Genomic DNA, 25,882 nt, shown 5'->3' with positions numbered 1-25,882 from the left:
GCTGAATAAACGTATTCATTTTGTTTAGAAAAATAACAAACTTTACCCCAAACCTTTGAATGTTGATATACAGCAAGACTTTACAGAAAGGTTTAATTCATTAACAATAGATAAATGTTAGTAACAAAGATGAATTACAATTAGCAATAGTATGTTTATTAATGAACATTAACTCAGATTAATATTTACTTACATTTAGCATTAGATTCATAATTAGACTGTTCACTGTTAGTTGATGATACTTAAAGGAATAGTTCACTTCAAAATGAAAACTGTCATCATTTCCCTCAAGTTGTTTCAAACCTTTGTGAATTTCTTTCTTCTGCTGAACACAGAAGAAGATATTTTAAAGTTTTGTTTAGTATTTTATTTATTTTTTTCCTACTATGGAAGTCAATGGGGCCCATCGACTGTTTGGTTACTGACATTCTTCAAAATATCTTCTTCTGTGTTCAGCAGAAGACAGAAACTCATACAGGTTTGAAACAACTTGAGGGAGAGTAAATAATGACAGAGTTTTCATTTTGAAGTGAACTATTCCTTTATTGAACCTTATTGTAAACCTTGACCTATATTCTGTAGTTGAATTCATACATTTATAGTCAGTGTGAATGATCAAAATAGCTATTCTGGGGAAACTGTAGTCCTGTAGACTTGTGTGTTTTCCACAGGGAGATCTTGATCTCAAACTGCATCTCCTGCCGTCCACCTCCATCACACTCTCGGCTGGTTTTGCTGAAACTGTGTGACCATGTAGGAGCCGATGTGATTGGAGAAACACCGGAGAACTTTCCGTTACACTTAAGAATGCCCTTCCTGTTTCTCCCGGTATCTGTCCCATTTCTTTCCGCATCTTGGCTAGTGTCTGCCTTCCTGTTCCCAGCAGTCCCAGACCCGTCCGAGTGCTGAGAGAGAGATGTGTATTCAACCTGATGGTAGAGCTTCTTCAGGATGCCCTTCTTTGGCAGTTTCATGTGCTGGTTGTGGGAAGAAGCTTCAAGAGGTGACAGCAGAAAAGAGCTGCTCAATGTTCTTTCCTTATGTTTCCTTCTCGGTAGGGTAGAAGCACATGGTTTACTCTCTGTAACTCTTGAGAATGAAGCATCTGGGAAGCTGGGACAGTTTCGGTTTAGCCACCAATGGTTGGTTATGTCCTCCACAGTGGCTCTGTCCTCGACTTTCACTGTGAGCATCCATCCGATCAATGAACAGGCCTCTGTAAGAAGAATGGAAAGAGTCACGGTAAATTCTCACTCATGATGGAGAGCAGACATATGGAAGTGTATGAATCTCACCCGATGGGACATCAGGGGTCTTGTATCGTCCCTGGCGGATCTGCTCTTTAAGGATGCTGTAACTTGTGCCATCAAAAGGCATGGAGCCGTAAACCAGAGCGTATAACAGCACACCAAGAGACCAACAGTCCACCTGGGACAGAAGAAGAGCACATGCAGAATCGTTTATGACGTTTTACTGTACGGATTTCAAGTATTAAATGCCCTTGTGAATGAGAAGCACGTTGGAGATTATTATTTTCTAAATAAAGTGGTAAATTATGTTTTTTTAAGCAAACAAACTTCACTTCAACACTTCATAAAATTGAGGTTAAACCACTGGAGTCATGGATTACTTTCATGATGTCTTTACTACCTTTCTGGGGCTTGAAATGGTAGTTGCATAGACTGTCAATGGAGGGACATATCTCTCATACTTTCATATCTAAAATATGGACTTCATTTGTCTTCTGAAGATGAACGAAAGTCTTACGGGTCTGGATCGACATGAGGGTGAGTAAATGATGACAGAATTTTCACTTTTAAAAAGTGCACTAATTTAAAGTATATTTTAAATCATTATGTTTTAATAATCTTTTGTTGTGTTTTACTTATTTTGATGGGTCGACTAACAAACTAAAGCATGTGTAAAGTGCTTTATTATAATTTAACTGTAGTGTGTTATTTGATATTACATTTAAAGTAAATATATTAAAATGCAACTTTGTCATTACAAATCTGCAATTACAAATATATTTAAATACATAACATAATACATTTCAATAGAAAATTACATTAAAATAAATTTCCCATAAATGCTTGTCAGAACACTTTAAACCATATTTTAAAGACAATTATGAAATTACATATAAATATGTACTTAAAGGAGAACTCCGGTCAATTTTAACATTGAGCTCATTTTTTTAAAAATTTGGAGTGCTGTCAATACAGAGAACAAGGACAAAAATCGGTGTTGCCTACACCGTGTTATCCTTGTCGATTGTCGAGTTCACGCGCGTGATCATAGGTAACTAAACATATGCGCGTGAACTCGACAATCGACTACTTTGGACTTCAACCGAAAACAGGATGTAAATACAGGTATGAGCGCTGGCCGAATTAGCTTAATTTTTATTCATATCTTTCACATCTACTGCAGTCAGATTCACACGTGTTCACTCTGAAGGAATCACTCACATTGGCTGGGCACTTGTAATGACACATCAAGGATGTTAAGAGGGTAAAAGCAGGTTTAAAATATGCCCCATTGAAGTCAATAGGGTGCAAATTTTAAAAAGAGGATAACACGGTGTAGGCAACACCGATTTTTGTCGTTGTTCTCTGTACTGACAGCACTCCAAATTTACAGAAAAATGAGCTCAATGTTAAAATTGACCGGAGTTCTCCTTTAAGTAGGTCAAAAAAAGCATTCTTAATTTTAAATTATTGCGTTTAATATAAATTATTTTCATTTCACTGCAATTAACAGTATTCTCTTAAAGTATATTATTTCCGTAATAAGTACTCTTTTTATAAGTATGCTAGTACACGTCTTTTCACAAGGGTGAGCAAACTGTGGAGACCGATCGACACCTCAGGGCCGAGGTATGGAAGTCCGTTGACAATCTCTGGTGAAGCATACAGAGGACTCCCGCAGAAAGTGTCCAGACGTCGGCCTCTCGTGAAGCGGTTCGACAAGCCAAAGTCAGCCAGCTACAAACAAACAGAGCAATTAGAGATAAATCAACTCTGTATTAAAATGGGTCTGAATCACATAGGGTGGATACAAATAGCAGACGTCCATATGAAAGGTGGTTGATTTTAAAGCAGAATTAAAATTATAAATGCAGCTGCAGAGATTAATAATATTACACTGGCCATCAAAAACTGTTCATGGCAGACTCTATATAATGAATAATGAATAAAAGTCATCTTTCATCATATTTCCTACATCCAGTTAACATGTGGAGACAAAGGATACCTTCAAACCTGTCTGTTACCAACTATGAATCATGGTGAGGTTTAAGCATTTTGCAAGAGTCATCTGATCCAATGATTGCTCTGTACGGTTTGTAATGACCAAGGAATGAAGCTGTTCTATTGTGCAAAATAATGCAAACATTGTTCCCTTATTATGTTCCCATATTCCAGGATGCTCCAGTAAACAGTGCTAAAGTAATTGAAGCGTGATTTCGTAAACACCAGGATGAAGTCAAATGCATTCCATGGCCACCAGATCTGCACATCCTTAAACCTTCATGGGGATGTTTGGGGTTCAAGTCGATTAATACTTCATCATCCCTCAGAAATAAAATTCCAAAAAATAGGTGAAAGAACCAATGTCCAATAAAAGAGTTTAAGGCATGTTTGACAGATTCCAGGAAGAAAATTAAGATGATTACGCATAATTATACCTGATCCTGTATAGGGTCTTTATTTTATATAGTGTTTCTGTTATTTTGTCCACCGTACTTATGATTTAAACAATTCTAAGTGCATTGAGTTTGAACTTCTTTTCTCAAAGTATCCATCAGTTTCTGTAATGTGATGGTAACATGAATGAAAAATGAAAATGCATGAAACATAATGTCAGTTCTTTATTAATCAGTTTGGGCTTGAATGGTTTACCTTCACATTGAAGTCCTTGTCCAGAAGTACATTTTCGAGTTTGAGGTCACGATGAACCACACCATTCTGAGGGATAACAAGAGATTTAAAAAAAATTTTTTTTAAATAAATGTAAAAAATCATATTTACAATTTTTTTGTCAAATGTAATGTGTTTACAGTGTAGTCCTAATATTTAAAAATCTTTGATTTCAAGGCTGATTTTAATGTACAGACTGCGTTGAGATAGAAATTCTTCCTAAATATAAATACAAAATATACTATATATTACCAATTTACATATACTATAGATATAAATATATAATTTGTATACAGGACTATTTTTTAACTGCTGAGGTGAAGTCTGTTTGCAGTATTTTGAGTGTTATTCAGTTTCGTAATATTACTAAGATTGCCAAACATTTTTCACTGCCAGCACTGTTATCTAGGTGATGAATACAATAATAATCAGGACGTTGTTTTGTTTAGGGTGTATTTAGGAGAAATAAAAGGTACTAATAACAAATTTGTCAACTTAACTGAACTGAACTTCCATTTATAATTTGAATGTTGTTTATTAAAAGATATTACATTCAGGTGCATTCGGCAAGTAAAGTGTTGACCATGCACATTTGATACATTTAGTAGCATTTGTAGGTGAAATACATAGTTAACTCTTCTGAGCAGCTGATTGGTTCTCCTAAAGCCAACTGCACGGCCAATCGTCTTTTTGTTCAGTCTACGTAACCTGTTTATTTCCGTCCCGAACTGGCTCAACTCTGTGCAGCGCTGCATGGGAATTTCCCTCGCCCCCCTCCGTCCCCAGCACCACCTGCCTAAATCTAGGGGGTTCTCCTTACTTTCCTTGCAGCAGCTCATATCCTAGTGCCTGTATTTGTGTGCATGCTTTAGCATTAGCCTTCACTCAATCCAGCAGCAGATCTAGTCCGCCAAGACAAAGCCTATCTATATTCCATTCATATCAATAAAATGCTGTTTAAATCTATTCCGAGGATTGTCATGATTGAAATGCCTATTCAAGAAAAACTGCTCATATGTAGAATTTAAGAACAGAAATGTGTTTACTTTATGGCAGTAGTGCACAGCAGAGGTGATCTGTCCAAAGAAGTGTCTGGCCTCGTCCTCTGACAGTCTCTGTTTCTCCTGAATGTACTCATAAAGCTCTCCTCCACTCGCATACTCCATCACCATCACAATCCTCTCCCTGCTCTCAAACACTGAAAACATATCCACACACACTTCATGAATCATTTGTTGGGTTAATGGAAAGAGAAAGTATCTTAATTTCTATGATACAGCACTCTGCATTAGCATATGTGACAAACAAATTCGTAGTGTGAGACTGTTGTGTTTTACCCTCGTATAGACGGATGATATTTGGGTGCGTAAGAGAGGCGGTGATTTCAATTTCTCTCTGGATGTGAGCCCTATCCAGATCATCCCTTAATCTCTCCTTTCTAATGGATTTAATAGCCACCTGAAGCACACAAACGGACACATTGTAATCAAACACATCATTGAACAAAACACAAATGTCTGTAAGAATATGGGTCAATGATGTGATGCTCATTTATTAAGTTATTCAAAAATACATGGAAAATGCAATTAATATTGACTTGAATACCTTTCTTCTTAGCGCGCCTCTTGAGACCAGGGGAGTGAGGTTTAAATACATAGCTCTTACTGGCTTACGTCCGTTACACTCACCCCCCTAAACCTCTCTCCCATCCGGGTTAAGGCACCAAATATAACAATCCTACTCGACACGTTCTGGGGAGCATTTCCCAAAAGCATCGTTAGCCAACTGGTCGCAAGTTCTGTCGTTATCAGCATAGTTTAACGAGTCTGTGTTTCCCGAAACCATCGTTCTAACGAAAATTCGCAAACAGCATCGCAAAGTTGTGTGGTCTGAACGACAGCTCTCGACCTGTGGTTAGAAGCAGAGTTTCTTGTTTGCATGACATGTGGACTCAATAAATCCTTATCTTGAGCCAAAAAAGCAAGCTGACATTCAGTACAATCTATATCTTTTATTTTGAATACATGTCATGTCTGTAATTTATAGCAAAACATCTAGCATCTAGCACAGATTAATTAAAATAAGTTATTACTCCAATACCTGCGTGAGGTCATTAACCAACGTGGCTGAACGACCAATTAGCGAAAATATAGTGTCGGGAAACAGTCGTGATTAGCTAGTTGATTTCTTCAATGATGCATTTTACTATGGTAGTTAAGCAGTGAGTTACGTCGTTGTTTGGCTATGTCTCCAGTGTGGAATACCGCAGTTAATATAAACTTGAATACATTTCTTCTTAGCGCGCCTCTTAAGGCCAGGGGAGTGAGGTTTACATACACAGCTCTTACTGGCCTACATCTGTTACACTCACCCCCCTAAACCTCACTCCCATCCGGGTCACGGCACCAAAAGTAATCGGTCCTACACGACCCGCTCTCAGCGTGTCTCTAGCGTGGAATATCGAACTTTTATCACTGAAAAAACTCTAACGGAGGTGGCCGAAACCTGCTGTCTGTATTACTGCACTGGCAGTGGCATCTGGGAATCTGCCAAGCACCTCTGACCCCAATCTGGAGATGTGGAGAGACGCCTCGCTCCCCTGTCACACATGCACACAGCACCCGGCTCCCTCTGAATGCTGTTAGTGTTTGTCTGCAGGAATCCCAGCTATGCAAAGGCTCCTGGATTCCGGAATATTTCACCTCTGAGTCCAGATGAGTGAGAGAGAGGCTCAGCTGCTCTAATCTGATTGGACAGTTTTTTCCATTAACGCTCTCATATGTTTTCAGGCTGTGAAAGAGTGCAGACAGCAGGCTAGGGGAAATATCTCCTTTGTTTTTGTTAAATGACAGACTGAGTGATAAGTATTTAATTAAGTGTGCTAACATGAGGTCTAACTACAGTAGACACACGCACACACACACACACACACAAAGCACCTATTGGATGACCCCAAAAGTAAGACCCCAAGAGTAATTAACTGAGGTGAATTGCTAAGTAAAGTTGTGTTGAATGACAGACAGGCTGTCAGAACTGACGTCAGAGGACATCCTGGTATTACTCTTTTAAAATAGAAAAAGTAAGTGATTATACATTTTTTTATTAAATAAATCAATAAAATTTAGCCATTATTAGGAACTATAATAAGAAAAAAAACATTAACGCCATATTTTTTGGGAATACTCAAGTTAAATAATTTATTGATTTTATTTATTTATGCATACTTTTGAATTTACTTCAGTTAAATTTAAAATGTAATACTTTAGTGTTTTTGTCAGAACTTTTGTCAATACATTTCCATAACTCTTCATTTTCACTGCATAATACTTTTTTGTCATATCATTATAATTTATTCTTTATATATTATCTCAGCAACAGGCTCAAGTATGCGTTTCATCAACTCTAAATCAGAACTGATATCATTTAGCATCATTATTGATATGATTAAAATTGCTATTATTATAATGATTCACTTTTAAATTAAAAACAATCCATACTGTGGATGAAAATCAATGATGAAGTCTCCTCTCCCTTTACTGAGACACATGAGACACTTGTTTTGACACGTCATATTGAAAATTTCTCAAATAAAGACCTTCTTGTAACACTTATTTACAAATTCACAAAAACAAATTCATATCGTTTCTGTATGGCTGGATTTCAATCTCATCAAATAAAGTATATGAAAAATCGTGAACCAAGCCCAACTTCTTTCTTAAAAACTGAATTTGTTAAAGTAACTATTTTACCCTATATCATAATAATGAAAGTCATAATTTTTAGTTTTCAAGGTTTAACAAAGCACAATCAAAATCCCTAAGCCTCCTTAGTACTTCATGGTGTTCCTCTGGTTGGTAATCTTTGCATTAAATTATATGAATATTTCTGTAATTCCTTAAGATTTTATGGCCATGATTTTTAAAGTTATGGAAACCAATTTTTTTTAAATCCCTGACATTTCCATTTTTATGCACTGCAAATGTCAAATAATCATTTAAATAAACAAATAAATAAATAAATGGTAAATTGACCACCTTGAATTGCATTGCTGAAGATAGATAGATAGATAGATAGATAGATAGATAGATAGATAGATAGATAGATAGATAGATAGATAGATAGATAGATAGATAGATAGATGTTTTATATCAGCATTTAGTGGCGTGTGAATTAAAAACTACAAGAACAGCAATGTCGCTCACCGTTTTTCCACACTGTCTCGCCACCGCGCGCTTGACTTTGCCGTACGTGCCCGTGCCCAGCGTCTCCAGCACTTCATACCGGCGCTTGAGCCTGTGTGTGTGATGGTGTTTCTTCACTCCGCATGAAGTCTGGCGCTCCGCTCGCTCCTCCGGTGTGTGTGTGGAGGCCGCGTCAGTGACCCGCTGCCGCTCCATGGCAACCTCACCTGGGAAGTGAGTCGTGTTTTGAACGGACTTAAAAATAGTTTTTCTGACATTTACGGGGATACAATAATAGGAAAGACACTAGCATGTTGTGTTATGTTGAACGTCTCAAACATCTTCTGCCAATATTTATGCGGTGGGATGGTGAGACTCGGAGTGGGAGGGGTGGAGTCCTGCTGTCAATCATCAGCGGTGACGCGCATCAGTGCCAGCCAGACTCTGATGGATGTGGGACTGCTGACCTCAATCCTACCTTAAAACCCTACAAAATCACTGTTAGTGTAACTACAACTCAATGGCTTTTACATCCATGGTTTGCTGTTCAGAGAGAACGTTATTTTTCTCCATTCTCGCTTAATAATTTTTCTATACTGTGGCCAAAAAAAATGAATTGGACACCACACTGAAGATTAATATTTTTGCATTGGATTGTAAAATATCAAACAAATTGTATTTATTTTGAAGACAAAATTCCATTAAAACATTGCACGGAAAAGTAGCAAAAATGTCTCAGAAAAGTGTTAGTTGTGAGAAAAGGTCTAGCATAATGATGCTAGAAACCAGGGGCGTAGAATTTAGTAGGGACGATAGGGACGTGTCCCTACCAATATCCAGTGACACTGATATATCCTTAGCAATAATTTCGATCAAAATTTAAAATATATTTATACTGATGTCCCCGTCCCCACCAATTTCAAAATCAAACCTACGCCACTGCTAGAAACAGATACCAATTTCTTAGAGATATTGTACTCAATATAATGTAAATCTGACATAGGCTATTTATACTATATGTGTCTAAATTCTCCACTTTCAGTGCATTTCTGTTACGAACAGTTTGGAGCTGAAGCTATTAGGGAAAAAATATGTAGCCGAATATGGGGCGCCGTTTGTAAAGCGGCTCACGCTGAAAATAACAGCAACATTTTGTCACATTTAGCTTCAAACTATGTTTAAAAAACTGGTATGAGTTTTTGACGGTCACTTTTTAGCACATTTAAAAACAATATTTGTCAACTTAGGAATATTTTAAATAGTTAAATCTAAATGCTAAATCTAAATGTTAAATCTAAATCTAAATGTTAAATCTAAATGTTAAATCTAAATGTTAAATCTAAATCTAAATGTTAAATCTAAATGTTAAATCTAAATCTAAATGTTAAATCTAAATGTTAAATCTAAATGTTAAATCTAAATCTAAATGTTAAATCTAAATGTTAAATGTAAATCTAAATGTTAAATCTAAATGTTAAATCTAAATGTTGAATCTAAATGTTAAATCTAAATCTAAATGTTAAATCTAAATGTTTAATCTAAATCTAAATGTTGAATCTAAATGTTAAATATAAATCTAAATGTTAAATCTAAATGTTAAATCTAAATCTAAATGTTAAATCTAAATGTTAAATCTAAATCTAAATGTTGAATCTAAATGTTAAAGCTAAATCTAAATCTAAATGTTGAATCTAAATGTTTCGGGGGAAACTAAATATTTAACTAATATGCAAATTAAAAATGCCGGTAACCGGAAGTGCCAAAATAAAAGCTCGAGGAGGTCAGTGTGTGTTTATAGCATGGTTTATAGTGTCAAATAACGAATAAAAACCATCTCATCCGAGGAAGTGGACTCTTGGACATGGATTATCATGATAATAACTACCTAAAATAATAAACACGTTTGGATTTGAAGAGTAGGCTAGTGTCACTTCTATGAAAAGTGCGGGACTTATGACTTGTAGCCATAATAGCCAGCCACGAGGGGGCTCACTTTGACTGAATGTCAACTCATCACTCTCTGTCAACTCATCACTCTCTGTCATGTTCGCCCCGGACCAGGTACGTCGTTCAAAATGTCCAACGAAACGGCGTTAGCCGAGAGCATCGGCAGAGCCGTCCTGGCGGCTATTCAAAATGTTTCTAACGTTACAACGACAGCAACCGCCTCAGGGCCTCCACAGGCCACCTCGGTAAGTATGTTTTCCAAATCACGTATAGCATTCGGTTCTTGTCACGGCTAACTTAACTAAACTAGCAAACGGTAGCCAGTAGAGATTTGCTACTAGCACCAAATGCGCTTTATGTGTAACGTTAGCACATTTGTTTTCTATAAAGCGTAAAACTCACACCGGTTAAGTGACGCAGTGGGATGAACTCATGAGTAAATGTGAGTTTACGATTATGTGAAGATGTTCTGAGCAGCAAAGCATAAATTATATAATTTAACGTTAGCGTTTCAGCTAACGGAGGCTGTTTGTCACCCCTCAGGCCCACAAATGATACTGTAAAGTCAGACATCTCACCTTGGCTTAAGTTACCTGCTGGCCTTTACTCACAAGATAAAACTGTTCTCTGCTTTGCTAGAGAGAGAGAGAAATGCTGGTGGAGGACAGAGGCAGTCACAATGATAAAGACATTTAATTTAATGTTAATTTAATGTGAATAAGGCACCACAGTTAAGAGTGCATACTGTAAAAAAGCATAAAATGTATCTCTTTGTTTCCTTTGCCAATCTCAACCCTGGTTTTTGACTGCTGGACATATAAACACTAAAAACACATGAAATATAATGTTGCTAATATTTTGCTAATGTCTTTTCAGACTCCCACCACCTACAATTACACACCGCCTGGGCCAGCCACACCCACCACCTCCACTGGGACATCATACCGCTCGGTATACTTTCATACTCATGTAACCTAGCTAGCTGTTTGTTGGTTTTTTTAATTTGTGTGGTGTAATGTTTCGGCATTAGTTCCAATCATGGTGGCATATTTTACACAACACCAGTGTTTTGATTTAATAAATTACTTATTGACAAAAAAAGGTTAATGAACCACCTGGTAATCGATCAATCGTATAGAGACCCCATGGTGGGTTGATGATACTATCAGTTAGTTGGTTTGCATCTACATTCTACAGTTTGCATTCATAATGAACTAAAAACGTATTGCTCTCTTGTAATGCACAGGTGTCTGTGTTTTCATTGATTTCAGGTTCCCTTTCCATCAGTTCATCAAAGGACTGCTACACACTCACGTTTTGTCAGAAAAAACAAAGCCTGCAAACACTATACAAGAGATGTTGTGTGCTTGCCTTTTTCGTCAGCATCAACATTCCGCATTCCAAGGGGAGACTCCAGAGCAAATTTTGCACGAGATGGCCTTATTGGGAAGATCTCTTTTACATCTGACTGGTCTGAAGCACAACTTAGAGAAGAAATGACTGCCATTTTCAGAAGAACGTTTGCATTGTCTATGGGCCAGTCATTCCCATTTGAGTATTTGAGTACAGTCAAGGGATGCAAAAGACTAATGAAACCAAACGTCTCAAGCAGTTTTCTGTGGGGTGGAAAAGAAGTTGCCTCGATTAGTTCAGCCACTTGTCTCTATATAATGGCATTAATATGCAAACCTGTACAGGTACACAGTTTATATGTGACATGTTTATGTGTTTATATATGACAGTACAGAGTTTCAGTTATTGGCAACATTCAATGTATTAGAAGTAAAAATATGTATGTTGCTTATTCTGCTTCTTTACATAAATAACATCCCTTTTTTAGGTTAACTTAGTGTTAAATACTTAACTACCACTGGCTTGATGTATTATATATCACACATGACATACTTTTTTCTCCAGGAGGAACCTGAGGATCTCTCCGATAGTGACTTTGAAAGACCTGTGGGCCGGAGAAGGAGAGGTGGGTGTGAGAATTTGAAATGTTGTTTCGCAACAGGTTGTAGGCACAGTCAACAGTTATTTTCTCACAGCAATGGGTTTATCATTCATTTATAAAAAAAAAAAATTGTTCTAATTCTGCTCATCCCAAAATTCAGATATGGGTAATTAATTAAAAATGTTAAGTGCTTTGTTTCCCATTACTGATATATATTTTCCCTTCTTTTGTCCATAACATGTCATTTAGTTCATACAGTGTCACCTTCCTCAAGTGAAAGTGAGCTCATCAGTCAAGGGAGTGAAAATGACAGACTTGAAGAAAGTCCATCACGTCAAAGAAGTAGGTTAAAGCACTTGTTTATATTATATTTTCTATGGGCTGTATGGTAACTGTATTCAAACCCTGGTCCAGCCCTGGTCCTTTCTGTGTGGAGTTTGCATGTTCTCCCATGTTTGTGTGGGTTTCCTGCACCATCAAAAACGGACACATTTAGATTATCCGGTCAGTGCCCTTGACCAAGGCACTGGCTCAGAATGTGGAGTTGGTTCACCACCGCTCAGTCATGAAGTGTGCAGACCACAACACTGCTGAGTACAAGACAGGCGTGTAGTGTGAACAGTACAGTGATCTTAAGACTTTGAAAGTCCTGTAGTGTGACCAAAGCTTAACAAAAGCAAACCTGACAGAATGTAAGCACCAGTTCTTGTATTTAAAAGTCAGCCTCAAATGGATCACTGTAAGCAACCTGTAAACTGTATTTGAATTGGATGTCTTGATTCATCTACCTACAAGTCATTATAAGAAGTGTAGACTGACGGAGAGGCGACTCTCAAACCTAGCTCATCTTATTCAGTTTTGCTTCACCCTAAATCATTAAAGGCTGCCTTTTAAATTTATTTTAAAGGAAAACACGTAAAGATGGAATTAGTGTTAAGTTGCACTTAGATAAAATGAGATTAACATCATTACAAAAATATTTCCCTTTGACCCTCCTTTTCTTTATGCAGGGCTGAGTACAGTGCCTTCATCACAGAGGGAAAGTGAGGCCAGATGTCAGGAGACAGAGAGCAGCACTCAAGAAAGTGAAAGTCAGGGCCAGGCAGAGGACCTGAGACAAGTGTTTCCTTATAATGTGGCAGAATTTGTGTAAGATACTGTTTGGGCTTCACAGAAATACAGCAGTGTAGATGTTGGTCCGTTTACATTATGAACCTCTGATAAAAGTCTCTCTCTCTCTCTCTCTCTCTCTCTCTCTCTCTCTCTCTCTCTCTCTCTCTCTCTCTCTCTCTCTCTCTCTCTCTCTCTCTCTCTCTCTCTCTCTCTCTCTCTCTCTCTCTCTCTCTCTCTCTCTCTCTCTCTCTCTCTCTCTCTCTCTCTCTCTCTCTCTCTCTCTCTCTCTCTCTCTCTCTCTCTCTCTCTCTCTCTCTCTCTCTCTCTCTCTCTGGTTTCTGCTGAATTTTCTGCTGTCCCTGTTTATCTCCGTTTGCTCAGCCCTGTTTATCTGGAGGAAGATGAGGCTCTTGAAGAGGCAATTCAGCGTAGTCTACTAGAAGAGTGTGATGGACCTGCTGTTAATACTTTAAAGTAAGAGTTTGAAGGATTAAAATTTAAGAATATGTTTTTAGATGTGCTGATCCTATTTCCCTACATAACATCACATAAAAAACTAAGGTGAACTATACTGTATTGGGCATTCAAGGTGAACATGAGGGCATCCATTTACTGATTAGATTTAACAGTTTCCTTTGAAGGGGTTTTGTTAGTCTTTGATCTTTCTACTAAGAGTTGAACTATGTGTGAATGTTACAATAGTCTTAGTTCTCGTGACCATGTGTTGTTTATACAATTTGGGGGTACCATTATCTCAGTTGGGGGTAATTGCCTCTATTGTCTTTAGATGATTAGATTCAGCAGTCATCCCTAAAGGCTGTGTGTAAGTTCAGCACCTTTAAGGACAGCCCACTGAATGGCCTATAAGATACCATGTAAAGTTCCCTCAGTCAGATCATGTTGGAAGTCCTACAGCCGCGTACAGAGGAGTTCTCAATAAAGAATAACTTCTGATGAACGCGATCCCAACTGTCTCACTGGTCTCTGCTTTGAAGAAAGAAAAACTTTACAAGTTACAAATCATTTTTTATTACGGTAAATATCTTGTTTACACCAGTGTAAACATCGCAAACTCAACATCGAACAGTTATATCATTGTGCACTGAAGGTGATAGTGGAGTAAATGCACAGATAGTCAAAGGTCTGTTTATCTTTGTCATTGTTTTTTTTAATATAGGTCATCTGAAATGCTGAGCAAAGAAGAAATTGCAGGTCTTCTACAAGCTCACAGTGAGAGAGTTATTACATCGGGAACAAGACAGATCTATATCAGTCGAGCCAATGTTTGGACCACAGCCTTACGTGTGTTTAAGAGACCCAGTTTTGCAGAAAGCTGTGATAAGCTCTATGTCATATTTACAAGCGATGAACATGATGCTGTGGAAGATGCTGCTGACCTTGGGGGTCCAAGACGAGAGTTTTTCCGTTTACTAGTGAAGGCTATCTTCCAGGACAGTGGAGCTTTTGAAGGTTTTTTATATAATATATTTTGTGGCTACCTGACCACAAATATTGGTTTGTAAATGCCAGAGAAAATAATACAGAATGTGCTGCTTAATTTATTTAATCTTTCAGGCACACCAAATGGATGCATACCAAGACTGAACATGCTCCACTTGCAAAATGGAGTGTATCGAACCATTGGCAGGATGATGTCTACAATAATAGTGCAAGGGGGTGAACCACCTGCATTCCTGTCCCCGAGTGTAGTGGACTACATTGTGTCTGGGGACATTCTACAAGTTCATGTGTCACCTGATGATATAGGTGACCCTGATTTAAGGGAGGACCTCAATAAGGTAATGCACAATGTTCTGATCTGAAGACTATTGTAGTAAGCCTTCGCTTTTTTTGAGTATTCCACAGCAGTACAGTTACTTTTATTTTGGTGGAATGCATTATCAAAATAAATTTGTTTTCATATTACCAAATAAGTAAATAAAAATTCAAACTTTTCTTGTCATAGGTAAGTAACTATTAAAGGGTTAGTTCACCCAACAATGAAAATTATGTCATTAATGACTCACCCTCATGTCGTTCCAAGCCCGTAAGACCTTCGTTCATCTTTGCAACACAGTTTAAGATATTTCAGATTTAGTCCGAGAGCTTTCAGTCACTCCATTGAAAATGAATGTACGGTATACTGTCTATGTCCAGAAAGCTAATAAAGACATCATCAAAGTAGTCCAAGTGACTACAGTGGCTCAATCTTAAGTTTATCAAGCGAGAAATACTTTTTGTGCGCAAAAAAACAACAAAAATAATGACTTTATTCCACTATTCATTTCCTTCTCTCTGGGCCTAGAGTGAGTTCTAGTAGTGTAATAGTGTAGCGCGTCTGTGTTGTACGTCAATACTTTGATGTCTTTATTGCCTTTATGGACATGGACCTTTACATACATTTTCAATGGAGGAACAGAAAGCTCTCGGACTAAATCTGAAATATCTTAAACTGTGTTGCGAAGATGAACGGAGGTCTTACGGGCTTGGAACGACATGAGGGTGAGTCATTAATGACATAATTTTCATTGTTGGGTGAACTAACCCTTTAAGTGAAATGCACTACATTGTACTTCTGTCTACATAGTACTTCTGTAAATGTTGGTTAAATGCAGTAATTTGAGAAAATAACATTTGATCTGTAATATTTAGGTTCAACATGCAACCTTGCAGGATGATTTGGAGAAAGCAGTCAGCTGCTGTGACTCATGGCGATATCAAGTAGAGGGGCTTCCACTCATTGTCACCATGGCCGACAGAGATGTGTTTGTGAAAAATGCAGTGCTATACCACACTGTTGTGCAACGGCAGAGCTGCCTTGATCAACTAATTGATGGCTTGTCCCACTATGGAGTAAGATTTACCTCACAGTTCTGTATCATCTTTGTTTATCTTTATGGCCTTTCATTTATGGCATTGAATTTTCAGGTTTTATCACTCCTGAGAGAGAACCCCAGCTTGCGTGTGCTGCTTGACATACCAGGAGAGGACAAAGGTCAAGAAGCTGATTTTGTAGCTGGTATTCTCAAACCAAGCTACTCCGTACTGGGGAGCAACAGAAGAGCTAAGGAGGAGTTGATGGTGGTCAAATTTAGGGAGTTTCTCCAATGTGTTGAAAGTAAATATGTATTTGTAGTTCAGTATATTATACAATAAGGCAATCCAGGAAATTTACAGATTAATTTTATTCTTTACAACTCAAGAAGCTGTGCCTATCTAATGTTTATGTACCACAAACAAGAATACAGTTGTTATCTGATTGCTTTTCAGAATAAAATGGCTTTTTCACCAAAATACCTATACAGTAATCCATTAGTCACTCAATTATTCATTGATTCAGGCTTTCTTAAACCTAAGTATTTTCAAGTCTCCAAGTCAACACTGGTTTCCCTTTGCTTTTAGATAAAGAGCTGAGAGACACATATGGGGACAGGACTCTAACCAACGATGAGGAGGCATTCTTGAAGACTTTGAGCCCTGGTCACATCCTGGCGTTTGCTACAGGTAGCAGCAAAGTCCCAGCCATTGGCTTTCATCCATCTCCTAAATTAATGTTTATTCATGATGAAAAAAAACATCTTCCCATTGCGCACACTTGTGCAAATGAGCTTCACCTTTTTGTAAATGCAAAAACAATGGCTGATGATGATGAATTTAACTATTGCTTCCTAGTAGCACTAATGAATGGATCTTTATTCAGCACCATTTAAACGAGATGTTTAACAGCTACCATTAAAAGTACAAGGCTTATTTTTTGCAAGCATAACTGAAGCATAAGTGTACTGTCCTAGTTTTGATTTATACTGTAAATCTACTATAAATTTACTGAAATCAGTTAATCAAATTTTCTGTTAAGAGCTCATTTGCAATAAAAATGCATCATTGTGATGTATTTCTGTAAATCAACAGCCAGCCATATGCAATCAGTATAGCCTAGTGAAAAAAAAAACAATTCAGTAGCTGTACTTGAACAAGAGTGTACAACCTTAGCCCCTTTGAGTTCATTATAGTTTAAGGACTTAAAGGGATAGTTCACTTTAAAATTAAAATTCTGTCATCATTTACTCACCCTCAAGTTGTTTCAAACCTCTATGGATTTCTTTCTTCTGCTGAACTCAAAGGAAGATATTTAGAATAATGTCAGTAACCAAACAGTTAACTGATCCCATTGACTTCCATAGTAGGGAAAAAAATACTATGTAAGTCAATGGTTCCAGTTAACTGTTTGGTTACTGACATTATTCTAAATATCTTCCTTTATGTGCAGCAGAAGAAAGAAAGTCATACAGGGTTGAAACAACATGAGGGTGAGTAAAGGATGACAGAATTTGTATTTTAAACTGAACTATCCCTTTAAGGTTTGGCTGTACATATTAGTATAAAAGGATTGATAGAGCTATCAGCTGTGGTTTCTGATTGTTAAAAACTCTGTTCCTGTTTTTGGATGTTCATTAACAATTACAAAAAGTGTTTACCTCTGTGAGGACTGTATCTGACCCTTCTTTATACTTTAAGATGTTGTACTGTATGATGGGAAGGCTATGGAATCTGTCATCAGAGTAATAAATCACTAATATGGGTTTTGATTGTTAAAAACTCTATTCCTGTTTTTGGATGTTCATTACAAAAAGTGTTTACCTCTGTGAGGACTGTATCTGACCCTTCTTTATACTTTAAGATGTTGTACTGTATGATGGGAAGGATATGAAATCAGTCATCAGAGTAATAAATCACTAATGTAGTTACTTTAACCTTGTGATGTGTGTGTTTTTTAAAAATGAGTTTTTTATACTGAAACAGTAGTGAAGGAATAAACTATGTACATTTACTCAAGCAAGGTACTTCCGTAGAAATTTGAAATACTTTTTAGATTACAATTTTTAATTCCCCTCCTCACCATTAAAAGCCATGTATATTCAGATTTATTGATGTTGAATGTTTTGTGATAAACTGAAGATTGTATTTGTCGATGTGTTGAAAAAAAATCCTTCTATTCCTACTCCTCAAGCACTTTACAAAACCTTTTGGATTAGCTGCAAAATGCACAAATGTTTTTTTCTTACCTTATGAACAGCCATCTTCTCAGAGATACATAATAAAGATACAATAGTTATGTATGTATATTATAAGATCTTATAAAACACTGACAGGTATCGTTTTACTTCACGGAGTACTTTTACTTTACATATTTAGGTACTTTAAAAATTAGAAACAATGTAGTGTAAGACAGTTATGTATCAATACATCTGTAGAGCCCTGAAAAGTATTGCACTGTTCTTTCACATGAGTCATCTTGTATTTATCCACAGTACCATTGCTTTTGACTTGACAGAAAACTAACAGATGCAAAAGTGCGTCTGTAGCCTTTTTAACACTGACATCAACTATGTGCCATCATGTCATTTTCAAACATCTATATCAGGGATGGGCAACTTCGGTCCTGGAGGGCCACTGTCCTAAAGAGTTTAGCTTCAACCCTAATCAAACACCTGAACAAGCTAATCAAGGTCCTCAGGATTACTAGAAAATTACAGGCAGGTGATTTTTTTCAGGGTTGGAGCTAAACTCTGTAGGACAGTGGCCCTCCAGGACCGAAGTTGCCCATCCCTGATCTATATGCTGGCAAGAGGCTTTAAATCTTGTAGTTTAAGAAGCACAACAAAACATCAATATTTGTTTCACAGTGTACTTTTGAAAGTGCAATAAGGCTAATGTTACCCAGTTGTCCATGTTATGCTGAGATCACACATTTACAAGTTTATCAAAAATAAACTGTTGTGTTCTCTGAAACAATGTTTTGCCATTGTTGTTGTCATTTTGAAGAGGGTTAATGGCATTATTCAGTTCTTGCAAATCCCTGTCATTCAATGGGGAAAATCCTCTTTGAGAGTTTGGTGAGGAACAGAAAACTACCCCTGCTGTTGAGAGTTCTGGGTTGTGAAAATGAGGCAAATCATTGTCCAGAGTAAAAAGCTGAACTGGTGTTCTATTTCCTTCAGATGATATAGAGTGATTGTTAAATCCAGCTTTAAATTCCTCCAAAGTGCGGTTGATTCTGGGTAGAAAGACATAATGGAGACAAAATAGGTCTGTTGCATTGTCTATGTCTAGGATACCCAGGGATTCCAGTTCATAAAAAATGGGTGCATAAATATGGCTGCAGTTTTTGTTCAAGTCTCGGTTAAAACGCTCGATTCTCTGATTATGTACAGAACTTCCTGTTAAGACAGAGCCTTCCCCCCTGCTCGCATGCATGTCCTCCCAAATCTGAACGTTCTCTCCTCCGTGATCAGTCCTGATGTGCAGTGGTCTGCCAAACTGTCCAACAGCTGAAGTAAAGAGGTCTCTTACAGTTTCAGCACGATTATTGTTGGAGCAGTGAAGAAACATCAACATCCTACTGTAACCGTCTATGGCACCATGAACAACCAATTTCCACCTAATCAACTTATGATTTCCGTCTACATGCCATATAAAATTTGGATGTGGGACAGAGTATACTCGCCGAGCTATTGCTGTTCTTCTCCTGGCTAGGACACCAATTGGGTCCATCCTTCGCAGTGAATCTCTTACACGCTGTCTTTGAACCACAATGTTTTTGGAGCGGAGATGCCCCATAAGCATCACTTCTCCAACATTTGGGTGTTCAGTTTTTATTTGTGACACTTCAAGATCCAACTGTTGATCACTGATGCTCTTATATTTCGACGTTGGGATATTATAGTCTTGCAGTAACTTGTAGAAAGTTGGCCTTGAGATTGAAAGAATAGATGCTGCTTCTGTAAAGGTGGTTTTCAGTGAAAGAACATGTTCAAGCTCCTCTTTGGAAATCTGGTGTCTTCCTTGGTAGTCATTCTAGAACACACCAAAGAATATGACATTTGGCATGTTTCTATAACAAACAAGGGTTATTCAAGAGAGAATTATAGACATTATAACAGATGAGCATTCACATCCACTCAATATCTTTCTGCCTGAAGAAAATTATAGATTGTACTGTACATTTATTTAAGGAATGTGTAAACAAAATGGACAATCAAAATATGAGAGGTTACTGAAAAGTAAATGAGAAATAAATCAAACAAATATGAACATGAATATTAATACTTACTGACAGACAGGTCACTGGAGCAAAGTCTGTTGCTGGCGAAGGTATGGAAGCGCTGGTGCTGGAGCCCTGAGAAGTTTTAAAATATAAACAAAATACCAAAGACGTTATCTTGTCACATGTTAGTGTTGTGTAAAATATGCCACCATGATTGGAACTAATGCCGAAACATTACACCACACAAATTAAAAAAACCAACAAACAGCTAGCTAGGTTACATGAGTATGAAAGTATACCGAGCGGTATGATGTCCCAGTGGAGGTGGTGGGTGTGGCTGGCCCAGGCGGTGTGTAATTGTAGGTGGTGGGAGTCTGAAAAGACATTAGCAAAATATTAGCAACATTATATTTCATGTGTTTTTAGTGTTTATATGTCCAGCAGTCAAAAACCAGGGTTGAGATTGGCAAAGGAAACAAAGAGATACATTTTATGCTTTTTTACAGTATGCACTCTTAACTGTGGTGCCTTATTCACATTAAATTAACATTAAATTAAATGTCTTTATCATTGTGACTGCCTCTGTCCTCCACCAGCATTTCTCTCTCTCTCTAGCAAAGCAGAGAACAGTTTTATCTTGTGAGTAAAGGCCAGCAGGTAACTTAAGCCAAGGTGAGATGTCTGACTTTACAGTATCATTTGTGGGCCTGAGGGGTGACAAACAGCCTCCGTTAGCTGAAACGCTAACGTTAAATTATATAATTTATGCTTTGCTGCTCAGAACATCTTCACATAATCGTAAACTCACATTTACTCATGAGTTCATCCCACTGCGTCACTTAACCGGTGTGAGTTTTACGCTTTATAGAAAACAAATGTGCTAACGTTACACATAAAGCGCATTTGGTGCTAGTAGCAAATCTCTACTGGCTACCGTTTGCTAGTTTAGTTAAGTTAGCCGTGACAAGAACCGAATGCTATACGTGATTTGGAAAACATACTTACCGAGGTGGCCTGTGGAGGCCCTGAGGCGGTTGCTGTCGTTGTAACGTTAGAAACATTTTGAATAGCCGCCAGGACGGCTCTGCCGATGCTCTCGGCTAACGCCGTTTCGTTGGACATTTTGAACGACGTACCTGGTCCGGGGCGAACATGACAGAGAGTGATGAGTTGACAGAGAGTGATGAGTTGACATTCAGTCAAAGTGAGCCCCCTCGTGGCTGGCTATTATGGCTACAAGTCATAAGTCCCGCACTTTTCATAGAAGTGACACTAGCCTACTCTTCAAATCCAAACGTGTTTATTATTTTAGGTAGTTATTATCATGATAATCCATGTCCAAGAGTCCACTTCCTCGGATGAGATGGTTTTTATTCGTTATTTGACACTATAAACCATGCTATAAACACACACTGACCTCCTCGAGCTTTTATTTTGGCACTTCCGGTTACCGGCATTTTTAATTTGCATATTAGTTAAATATTTAGTTTCCCCCGAAACATTTAGATTCAACATTTAGATTTAGATTTAGCTTTAACATTTAGATTCAACATTTAGATTTAGATTTAACATTTAGATTTAACATTTAGATTTAGATTTAACATTTAGATTTAACATTTAGATTTATATTTAACATTTAGATTCAACATTTAGATTTAGATTAAACATTTAGATTTAACATTTAGATTTAGATTTAACATTTAGATTCAACATTTAGATTTAACATTTAGATTTAACATTTAGATTTACATTTAACATTTAGATTTAACATTTAGATTTAGATTTAACATTTAGATTTAACATTTAGATTTAACATTTAGATTTAGATTTAACATTTAGATTTAACATTTAGATTTAGATTTAACATTTAGATTTAACATTTAGATTTAACATTTAGATTTAGATTTAACATTTAGATTTAGCATTTAGATTTAACTATTTAAAATATTCCTAAGTTGACAAATATTGTTTTTAAATGTGCTAAAAAGTGACCGTCAAAAACTCATACCAGTTTTTTAAACATAGTTTGAAGCTAAATGTGACAAAATGTTGCTGTTATTTTCAGCGTGAGCCGCTTTACAAACGGCGCCCCATAGCCGAAATGTCAAAGATCTTTTAGTGACTGACATTATGATAATTTACAAATACAACTGAACATAATATTTACATATTAGTTGCTGAGCTTGTATTAGTATTGTTATGATTATAAATGAGACCAAACTGAGATACATCATGGCTGAGTTCAACTTTTAAATGTAACTTATAGGGTAAGTAATCTGGTTCCCAGAGAAGGGAACTAGACACATTGTCAGTAGCTGACACAATGGGGACGCATCCTGCGGAACCTGGTGTCTAAAGCATGTGTGAATTCACACCAATCTTATTGGCTGACGGCAGGCCGATGACGCCACATGGAGTGCCCAGGCGCATAAAAGCTTGCCTTACACGTCATCAGATTTTAATTGTCTGAAGGAAGACGCGCAGGCATACCCTAAGCATGGGAACACGACCCAGCATCAATATGCTTCTCAGGGAACCAGTTTACATTCATAACCCTAAGACATTCCCTTTCAAGGGAACTCAAAGCTGCGTCAGGAGCTGACTCTATGGGGACGTAATACCCACTGTGCCATGCTGACCATTGCCTGCCTGAGCACTGTGAAAGTCACCAGCAGCAACCACAACCTTGTCAGACTTAAGCACTGGGCCTTAATGGGACTCATACCCCTTTTCCACCAAGGCAGTGCTGGTGCTGGTGCAGAGCCAGAGCCTAGTTTCAAATCGGTTCTTTGTTTTTTGACTCCCAAAGCACCAGCTCTGAACCAGGAAAAGTGGTTCTTAAGTTGCACCAAAACATTGCTGGTCTAGAAGTAAGAACCGCTTGCGTCAGGGGCTGGTGGCGGGGTTACCTTGTGACCGATTTTTGAAATAGCAGCTAATCGAGCTAATAGCAGCTCGGTTGTAATTTCCATCTATGCAAGTTACGGCGAGCTGCACGAACGCGTTGGATTCGCCGTGTTTGGATGCCGATGTAGGTTCGCAAAGCCATGAGCATCAATAGTAATGCAACGACTGCCATTGTTGATGGAAGGCTTGTTGGAGGTGCATCGGAGTGGCGTGGACCGGTCGGAGGGGCGGGAGTGTTTGGAGAGCATAAGACTCCGTGTGCCTTTGGATCGCTTTCGCAGTGCTTTGATGTTATGCGCTGATCAGTCTGTGAGAACTCAAAGCATTTTGAACAAGCCTGGTGTGTTTGGCGTTGCTGCGCTTGCGTTGCTGGGCAACACGAGATGTATACAGTGACGTAACATCTGGCACTGTGGTCACTCTCTGGCCTGTGGAAAAGCAAACCAGTTCTTAGAAAGCTCGTCAGTCGAACCAACTCCGAACTGGCAATAGCTCTGGTCTGAACTAGCACCCGGTTCATGCTGGTGGAAAAGGGGTATCAATGGGCCTCGACCTGGAAGAACCTAAATGCATTAGCAACCAATTCGGACGCGTCCTGTGACACCAAAGCCTTGCTAGAAGCTCAGTGTTATAGGCGCTAGGAAAACCCTGAAGCCTCTATGCTCAGCCATTTATGAAACGGAAACTCTTACATTAGACCAGTCCGAGGCACAGCTACAGGACAGCCCAGTGCCCCTATGAGCAGAGCTAAGAGGAACTATATAGGACTACATAACCTCAGCCAAGTCCATAGCACTACATCTAGCAGCCAAACCAGGCCATAGATGAAATACGAAGTTGCACCCACCAACTGGGCACCGGTACTGATAATTTCTGACACATTTGCTGAGGGAGTTTCTCCAGTTTTTGTCAGAGTGTCTGTAGCGCTACGAGCTGTAAAGGGCCCTCTTCTGGAAAGGAGACTCATGCTCATTTGCATTTAAAAATGTTTTTGCTTCCACCCAAATAAGGTCATTTGGGGCATGTTATAATAAATTATCTGTTGGGTATTTTGAGCTGAAACCTCACAGAAACATTCTGGGGACACCTGAGACTTATATTACATCTTGTAAAAAGGGGCATAATAGGTCCCCTGATAGATCTGATAGATTGGGGAGGGTGACAGATGAGAGAGTGGACCACTTCGTGTGGCTTAGTCCACCTCATCTAGCATCTGTTCAGCTCTAAACCATGAGTATACTAACCAAGCCTTGAGAGGTGAGCCTATGAAAGAATGAACAGAGACCACATTCAGTTTCACCTATCTGGACTGATAAGAATATCTGTCAGTGAGCACAACCATGCTTTAATCCCAGACACTGAACTGGGGAGGGTCAATCTCAACCCTACAGACGCTATTATCACAGCAAGTTCACCAAGGAAGCGTGCTATACTGCACTATCAACTCCTACTATTCCTTGATAACTTTTAGGAAGCATGCCAACATAGAGACAATGCTGAATATGAGCTGATGGAAATGCTTTAAAATACCAGCTTTTTAATCCATCAAACCTCCTCTTCTTCGAGGCCACATTCTGCCTAACACCCCCAGATATGCTGGAGGGAGGGCATCTTATAAAAGTGAAGGGGCCGCATCTTTTCACCGCGACTAACGCCTTCAGTGTCCCTCAGCAGCCTTACATCAGAGGAGCATGCTAAACAACAGCATTGCTCTGAACCAGATAAGAAAGCGGATCACCTCATCTCACCGCAGCTTCACACTTTCAAATAACATCAGTCCATCCTATGGACCTCAGCCCCAGAGGAAAATGCTGAACAACAGCAAGATAAAAGATAGCGGATCGCATAATCTCACCGCAACTTCACGCTCTTGACATTTGTTCATACTTTGTGCTTAAGCCCCTCCAAAAGCAGGATGTAAGCATTAAGCAGTGTTCTCCTAAAGAAACGAGCAGACATTAACTGTGTCCACGCTCTCCAAGCCTAAAAGCTGGAGAACTCTTCCGTATAGGAAAACTCCTGCAGGTCAATGAAGGCAGTAAGCAACATCAGCGTAAGCTGAGACACCACCCTCGGGCAGCACTGCTGAGACGAGATTGGGCAGATTGGGCAGATCCCATGGTGTGCAGAGACCCAATGGCCTGACCTGCCGCCACATTTGCCTTGTCACAAGCTGCAAGGAGGTAAAGCAGAGGAGGCGGACTCATTTGATAACACCTGCCTCGACTCTACCAACCTGCAACACCACGATCTGAGAGGTGCTAACACTTGACTCTCATCCCACAAGAAAAGAGTCAAGCGAGAGGGGAGCTCCCTCACCGCGCTTGCTCTACTCCCATTAGCAAGGCAGGAGCCTCCAAAGAGGATGCAGCACCAGGGAGAGAGAGCAGCAGAGCTAGCAGGAGAAGCCCAAGAAGGGAGCCCACGCTCTGCCTACAATCCCTATGATCGATCCCGCTCTGCCACCTCGGCAGCCGTGGGACCCAAACCGCAAGTTGCAGATACTCAGCTCTCATCCCTCAATAGAGAATCAAGCAAGAACAGTTTCTTACAGCAAATAATTCGCAATGAGCGCATCCAGTGTCTGGTGGCTCTGTTCCATACAGAACTTACAAAGTCCCTTTAAGGCCAGTCATTTCACTCTGCATCCGTCTTTGAAACGCCTCTCAGCCAATGCACATGTGCAGTCATAAGCGCATGTCTCAGAACACTGTTTCTATAGCAACCAGAGCTTCTAACGGCAGCTGCAGTGACTTTACCAATAGGCAATTGGCTCTTTTATTTATAAGGCGAGACATATTCCGCCATATTGTGC

At 38.7% G+C, this 25,882-nt stretch overlaps 2 protein-coding genes across 2 annotated transcripts; one reads left to right on the top strand and one right to left on the bottom strand.

The window, feature by feature from the left end:
* Positions 1 to 53: 53 nt before the first annotated feature.
* On the bottom strand, positions 54 to 8,412 carry LOC311073838 (NUAK family SNF1-like kinase 1). The gene is made up of 7 exons (XM_084099857.1): positions 8,123 to 8,412; positions 5,258 to 5,378; positions 4,967 to 5,118; positions 3,903 to 3,968; positions 2,868 to 2,987; positions 1,296 to 1,428; positions 54 to 1,216 (listed from the first exon to the last, which is right to left on the bottom strand). The coding sequence occupies exons 1-7, from the start codon at positions 8,315 to 8,317 to the stop codon at positions 603 to 605; spliced, it is 1,401 nt and encodes a 466-aa protein (XP_083955983.1). The 5' UTR covers positions 8,318 to 8,412; the 3' UTR covers positions 54 to 602.
* Positions 8,413 to 10,088: 1,676 nt separating this feature from the next.
* On the top strand, positions 10,089 to 17,864 carry LOC311073750 (uncharacterized protein). The gene is made up of 12 exons (XM_084099691.1): positions 10,089 to 10,293; positions 10,925 to 10,999; positions 11,320 to 11,745; positions 11,966 to 12,026; positions 12,252 to 12,344; positions 13,013 to 13,151; positions 13,497 to 13,589; positions 14,293 to 14,585; positions 14,691 to 14,914; positions 15,768 to 15,968; positions 16,044 to 16,233; positions 16,518 to 17,864. The coding sequence occupies exons 1-12, from the start codon at positions 10,177 to 10,179 to the stop codon at positions 16,823 to 16,825; spliced, it is 2,220 nt and encodes a 739-aa protein (XP_083955817.1). The 5' UTR covers positions 10,089 to 10,176; the 3' UTR covers positions 16,826 to 17,864.
* Positions 17,865 to 25,882: the final 8,018 nt, after the last annotated feature.

This window comes from Abramis brama (assembly GCF_963993115.1).
Source record: "Abramis brama genome assembly, chromosome: 22".
NCBI lineage: Eukaryota > Metazoa > Chordata > Actinopteri > Cypriniformes > Leuciscidae > Abramis > Abramis brama.
The sequence above is the reverse complement of the archived record's forward strand: the minus strand, read 5'-3'. Positions and strand labels throughout refer to the sequence as shown.